Genomic DNA, 7,325 nt, shown 5'->3' with positions numbered 1-7,325 from the left:
TTTTCTTTTAGTTTAAAGTCGTACTTTTAACAGTCTCCTTATAATCGTTTTGTAGCAATATTATAGTCCAACACTTAAACATTTAAGCCAATACAACAACCCAAAGAAATCTTTTTAACCAAAGGCAGTTAATTTACTGCCTGTCATGTGTAATTAGTTTCATTGTACTTCTTCCTAGAACACATTTATCCAAAAATAAAAGAGGCCTATGATTCATTTTCATTTTAGTAAGTTGCACTTGAACTTTTAAATCTTTCTCTTATTGCAGCAAAGTTAAAAACCAACAAAATCTGCAATGACCCCATATCTTTGTAATCCAAATAATGCATTTGTCTCATCAAGTTTACTGATTTCTTTGTTGTGAAAGAATGTCTTGGGTGATAATGTGTTCTCCCGATATCCAGTGACGAGCAACAGCATATTTTTTCAAAATTCTTAAACCCTGTTACGGTAGGATTATTTACTTTTGCAGTGTTCACAATCACGCGATCAGAAGTCACACAGGTAATCGCAATGGATGTGCCGTATTCCAGTCAAAGGAGTTATTTTCTCCATTTTTCATTAAAGTTAGATTCACAGTTACTCTTTTGTGTTCTGCTTCTTTCACTTTCATGGCTAATGGTTCTTAGTGCACGCCGTTGTAATCTGGAGATCGCTTTCTAGTGCAACAAGGACTGAGGTTAAACATCTAGACAACATCTTAAAGAGCTCGATAGAAATCGCACGAGAGCTCGCGAGATTAGGGAAAGCTACTCCGTCATAGCATTGCATATGCTCGAAGTATACACGATGTCATCCCTCATCATAAGCATTAGATATTAAATAAATCCTGATTGCATTATGCGAATCATTTGCGTCAAAAAACGCACTGCCACAAAACGTGTGCGTCAATATTCTTCAGCGTGCGTCCCTGACGCACAAATTAGCCTAAAGGAAACACTGCGTACATAAGGCGTAGGTAAATTTACTTGTATTGCAACAAAGAGATGTAATTCAGGGAAGTCACTAATAATATGGTAATACTAGGTAATATGGTTAATATTCTAATGATCCAGTTTTAAAAAAAAAATCTGAAAGTGGCAATCATCTCCCTATTAAAACTTTTGTAAATTTTGAACTCATGTTGGGACACATATTAGGTTTTATTTGTTTTTTAATAAAACAACCTGTTTAAAAGTGTCAAGTAACTAAGTTTACTCTCTACTTATCTACTATGTCTACTATGTATCTTCAGAAACACCCACATACATACATACATACATACATACATACATACATACATACATACACACATACATACATACATGGAAATGGACACACAATTAAAACTTCATACCACTGAGTAACTAAATGAAATCTGCAATGCATTTGTAGTGATAATAAATTAGTAGCTTTGATTTCAGCAGTGATTAAATACTGAATCCGCTTGTCGCAGTAATTGCTCCGTGATTTAAAAAAAATTAAATGGGAAATTGAATATTAAGCAGAGATTGTAAGTTACAAAATCAGGAGAGACAACAATGGAATAAAAATATGATAAAAAATACAATTTAAATGTAAACAGGCTATTGTAAATCAAGTTTTTAATGTACATTATTTAGTTATGTAAAGTGGAATACCATGCAATATTATAATAAATATAAATACAAATCCCACACTGACCATTAGTATGTGTGCAACTACAGTTTCAATATGCATTTTTTAGCTACTTAAAAGAAATAAATACATGGCAGTCGTGAAATTTCTAACAATGTACATTAATGACACAATCTATGCAGGAATAAAGAAACATCGTATGGCAAGTTTACGATAAAGACGTGAAGTATTACTTAATTTTGAACATTTAAAAGTAATAAGTGGAATAACAATGAAAACAAAGCAAACAAACAAATATAAACCAGAGACAGATAATACAAAATTGTACAACTAAATGTATGTACTTGATTTAATAAGACAAAAGATGATACAAATGTTTGCCTATTACGAACACATTTACAAATGCCCGACATAATAGCCATATTTGAAAATAACTCTTGATACGAACACGGTGAAGATGACCGTTCGTTCAATACAAACACAAGTTCATTTGAAAATCTTGTTTAGCCTGCCTTAATGTTGACTTCTTACTTCACTCGGGACTTTTCCCTCTTTTCGTTAGAGAAAAATCAATAACTATATAGGAGTGACCAGTAAATTATTTTTGTTTAGATAGCATTTATCATATATCGATATATTACAAATTGTGACAATATCTTCTGTGCGAGAATAAACGTTTCAATTGCTATGATGCTGTGATTTAATTCGTTTATGTTAGAAGTTCTTAACATAGAGTGAAAATAAATGAAACGTAGATTTAAATTAGAACTGTTTTTACAGACTAAAATAGAAGAAAAAAAGAAAGAAATTACTGATAGATGTAATTGGGAAGAAAACTTTAAATTTTATACTAAATAATGTCGATCGATCCATCGATCTTGCTCTCTATCTAATCTATTAGTATATCAATGTATTTATCTAACTACTAGTATATATTGACTATTCTGGTTCACATTTCCAGCCTTGTTGGAAACGAACTGCGTAAATTGTGAACTAATTATTATGCTAAGCGGAAGTTCGTGTTTAACGAGATATATTCCATGTAAAGTCAAGTTCATTATATTGTCAGGTCCATCTCTGCATATCTGAATAGGTCTAATATTGATTCCTTGCAATATCCATTTTAACAGAGTATTTGTTCAGGTAAAATATATACCAAAAATCATATAACATTGTCATCTGCAGGGGGCTTGACTAATCGAGTGAAAGATAGCTAATTATATAAGCTTGAATACTTTGACTTCGTTCGACCTGTACTCACATACAAGGATTATGTTGTTGTTGTCATTCAGAAATAAACATAATGGCTTCTTCAATCCATGATGAAGTGATAGCAAAACATTAAGTTGTCTCCCTTCCGATGTAACCTGTACGACAGTGCTAGAGTGGTATCCGCAGCAGTAGAGGATTCCGTTCTTATCTACAGTGATTCCTACTGGTCCTTTTAAATCATTGCTTTCAAATGTATTCAACACATTCCCGTTGATGTCAGTTGTAACAATTTTATCCTTAGTAGTGCAATGGATTGTTTGTCCATCTGGACTAATACAAGATGTGTTGTTTAAAACGCTTATAGGTACAGGTCTCTGGATGCTTTTAATAATGTTGTATGACTTGTCATATATAAGTATTGAATGTTGTTCTTGCAATATATCTATGATAATATTGTGTTCACAAGAGGCTATTCCATAGCAATCATTGCCAACTTCAATGGTTCGATGCTCAGTTAGTTGACTGGCACAAAACACAATGTGTATTCTTTGTCGAGAAGTGGTTAAGGCCACCGTCTCAGTGTTGACACGGCAAATGAACCTAGGTTCATCTCTAATCACCAGGTACGACACACAGTGAAAGCATTTATCAAAGAGTTTTAATTTCTTATTTCCCTTATCACACAACACAAAACGATCATCCGAAAGGAAAACACCAGAACAGAGGCTACAACTGTTTTGATCGTCTGGTACTTTTGCGTTGAAAGTTAACATCGAGTGTGATTGAACGCGCGGCAAGAGCATCATTGCTTTTTCATATGATCTTTCGGGGGATAATCTTGGAATTTTCGACGTTTCACTTAGCACTTGACCCAGTGAATTCAAAGACCGAATGATTCCTTCCAAGGTCTTGTCTCGCTGAAATTGAATTTGTATCTTCGTAAAGGCATTGTGCGCAACATCGTATTTTTGTAAGTACCTCCCAACTTGTTGTGACACTCTCGTCGTAGTCATGAAAGTTTTAGTGTCATCAAGATTAGCTTTTGTCTGCTCATACAGAATCTTCTTTGATGTTTCTACAGCCGCGATGGCGCTCTTGCATTCGACTATTTGGTCTGATATTATCACCGCTTCTTGCTTGTATACTTGCTCTAAGTTTTCTAATGTAGCTGTCTCCAGTTTGTCTGTTAGTTCTTTTATTTCCTTAGCACATTCTTTGATTTGTGTGGTTGTTTCCGTCTTCTGTTGCTGAATGGTGTCAAGGTTACTTGACCTATTTTCGAGCAATGCCATAAACATATTTCTCAAAGCCTCTAAATTGTCCAATGTTTTCCTGGTTTCTGAGCCATCTTTATATGTTTCTGCTACGTTTTCAATTAAAAGTAAATCTTTGCAAAATCTGTGATCTGTTATGGCGCATTTGCTGCAGCAAAGATCTTTATCTTGAATGCAAACATATGTATATTTTTTCATGTGTTTTGAGCACCGGAACAACGTGTCTTTCGTTTCAAGCAAACTCGGATTTTCTGTCACTGATTTTAGAGTAATAGTGTGATCCTTACTCACCTTGAATTTTTTGTGATGATCATAGCACATCTTGCAAAGATATTCTGAACAGGTGACACAGTATGCCACAGATCTTTTGTCCTTGCCGTCCGTAAAACATGGTTGGCATAACACGGTGTCGTCGTTGTCGGCATTTTTCATTGTGATGTTAGCCAAAACAGTGGAGTTTGTAGGAAGTTTGGCGGCCCAGTCCTCTGAGGTCTGGTTCGTAACCGGAGCCGGGGTGGGAGCTCTACATATGGGACACATTATGGTGTCTGACGGTGTCCGTATCTCCCCCTGATCGCGTGCATATTTATTTATACACTTTTCACAAAATGTGTGTAAACATTTCAGTACCTTAGGTGATTCGAAAGTTTCTAAACAAATGGGGCATCTCAGCTTCTCGTGTTCATCGTCTCCCTGAGATTCCGCCATTGAAGAGATTGACAACTTCCTTGTTGCAACGTTAAATAAAATCAACAATGTTTGGAATAAGTCATACAATAAGTTGACAATTCTGTCTGAACCAGAGACTGTTAGAATCATATATTCCACTTTCTAAATAAAAGATTTAGAATATTAAATGTGTAGAACCATAGTGTTTGTCCGTGGTTTAAAACATGTTTATGTGTGTCAGCCAAGTCTAGATGTATTAGTCACCATACTCCAAGTGAATGAAGATGATCACGTGATCGATAATATCGGTATCAAAGCACACTTAACGTCCCACAACAGAGGCATTGAACGAATTGTATCCTGCCGTATTGACTTTGGCAAAGATTGAAACGTTTCAGTACGATCAGTTGTATATTCGCGTTACGAATATTCCATGTGTCGACAAACTGGAGCCTAAGAATCAAATGCCACATTCACATTTGCCAGTTTGCATACGTTGCAGATTTACTTGCATATATGTGTTATTTGAACGGATTTGAACAAGTATATACATTTCCATGGTGGGTGAATTTTCATGTCAGGTGTGCAAATGTCAACATGTTAAAGCATTGGAAAAATATGCATGTATGTACTTTTAAATACAGTTTTCTTTGACGCTCAAATAAATGATATAGCCACTATTGTTATTATATGTCTGGGTCGTGACTACGCAGTTCTGTTATCAGTTTTATTTTTCAACAAGAACGCATGGTCTATAAATATATCCTACTTAACTCTATCCATCCACATGAATGGATAAATGGATGGATGGATAGAACAATGGATATAGATGGATATTAAAATGGATATATGAGATATGTGCGTGAGTGGATAGTTCATGTCATTTAGCCGAATATAACCTTGATGGTATACATATATTTTTATGCAATAACTGATGCGATTGAGGTGAAGACATTTTAAATGTGTCGACTGAAATCAAGCGTTTGTATACGCCAATAAAAATGTAAAAGAGATATAATGCATTAAAATGTGTCTGTCCGTCACACTTAGTTTAGTATTGCTTTGTGTGTGTGTGTGTGTGTGTGTGTGTGTGTGATTTGGATTTTTAACGTAGCTTTAACAATTTTTCAGTCATATCGCTACGACGTCCGCAGTGTGGCAGTTTATAGTGATGTCTAGCACTGAGACTTCATGCCACATACATTTGGTATCATGTTCCACCCAGTCACATTATGCTAACACCAGGCCAGTCAGTCCTAACACTAACTTATTAATGCTGAGCGCCAAGCGAGGCAGCTGCAAGTACCATTTTTTATATGTCTTTGGTATGACTTACCCGGGTTCGAACCCGCAACCTCCTGCATCCTAGGCGGACGCTCTAACCACTTAGGCCACCGGAGTGGTCAGTATTGCTTTGATATGACTTCATAAAGCATTGTTTGGTTCAGAGACATGCAACTTAGTATATTGTGTCTTTCTGAAGAACAAAGTCACGATACAAAAACATACGCCACTTAGGTAACGTCCGTTAAGTTTTGGGTTTGTGTCAGTTTCTCAAATGTAAGATGCTCAAGTACTCAAAAATTGATGTATATTCGTTTTGTTTTGAACAATACTATCTTACCCAAAGTATGCCGCTGTTACCTATATTGCAGGCGTCAATGACTTTAGTTGAGATTTGTAATCAGGCACGATTATGTACAGATACGTGTCTTAGTAAACACAAATCCAACATACCAAAAGTTGGGGACGGTGACCTATATTTATCAAATCATTGATTATGTTTTGCATTCAGGTACGTTTCGCAGGTGTAAATGGAGAAAGTGACACGGAACGTTGTATATGGATGCATATTGGGAAGTGCAAGGACTTTCATCGCCAACATTATGTCATTGTGACCTATATTTTCTATCTCAGCGCCCTTGGTAAAATTCGCTTTTAAGTAACTTTTATACAAATATCAACTACATGATTGAACAAAAATGTAATAGGATATTCTGGTTCTGTAAGCAAATTTATTTCTAAGATGCTGTTTTGTTTTTTGTTATATTATTCTATTCACACCATATTTTCATTCTTCGACAAACAAAACATGTATGGCTCAAATACACGCGATTTCAATCGGCTCGGGCAGTACCTTGTTTATCGATTTACACATCTCTGCATATATATATATATATATATATATATATATATATATATATATATATATATATATATATATATATATATATATATATATATATATATATATGTATATATATATATATATATATGATTAGGCTCGGAGATGGATTGGTTGATAAATCGTTCATATGTTATTAAACTAAATCCTAGATGGTCTAAAAATAATTATCATACCAAATCTCAAGTAACTAAGGGCAAAGCATTTAGAATTTATTGAATGAAAACAAGAATTTCCTTTTCATTAATGTTTCACGTGATGTTCATTTCCTTGGTGGAGCTGAGAATTATAAGGATGAAGTAATAAATGAGTAGAGTGTACATGAATGTCCTTGTCAATACAGTATACCTGAAAAAAAGTGATTCGACTTGAAAATAATATTTACACGC

General features: G+C 34.8%; 1 protein-coding gene across 1 annotated transcript; it reads right to left on the bottom strand.

The window, feature by feature from the left end:
• Positions 1 to 1,566: 1,566 nt before the first annotated feature.
• On the bottom strand, positions 1,567 to 5,069 carry LOC149799689 (uncharacterized). Its single transcript, XM_089959048.1, has one exon. The coding sequence runs from the start codon at positions 4,899 to 4,901 to the stop codon at positions 2,814 to 2,816; it is 2,088 nt and encodes a 695-aa protein (XP_089815174.1). The 5' UTR covers positions 4,902 to 5,069; the 3' UTR covers positions 1,567 to 2,813.
• Positions 5,070 to 7,325: the final 2,256 nt, after the last annotated feature.

Source organism: Sinohyriopsis cumingii, chromosome 5 (assembly GCF_028554795.1).
Source record: "Sinohyriopsis cumingii isolate HCF-2022 chromosome 5, ASM2855479v2, whole genome shotgun sequence".
Taxonomy (NCBI): Eukaryota; Metazoa; Mollusca; class Bivalvia; order Unionida; family Unionidae; genus Sinohyriopsis; species Sinohyriopsis cumingii.
Note: the sequence above shows the minus strand (reverse complement) of the source record. Positions and strands in the feature narration are given on the sequence as shown.

Bases quoted from the DNA above. Each gene is read 5' to 3' on its own strand.
- LOC149799689 (XM_089959048.1), bottom strand. From the start codon at position 4,901: ATGATTCTAACAGTCTCTGGTTCAGACAGAATTGTCAACTTATTGTAT.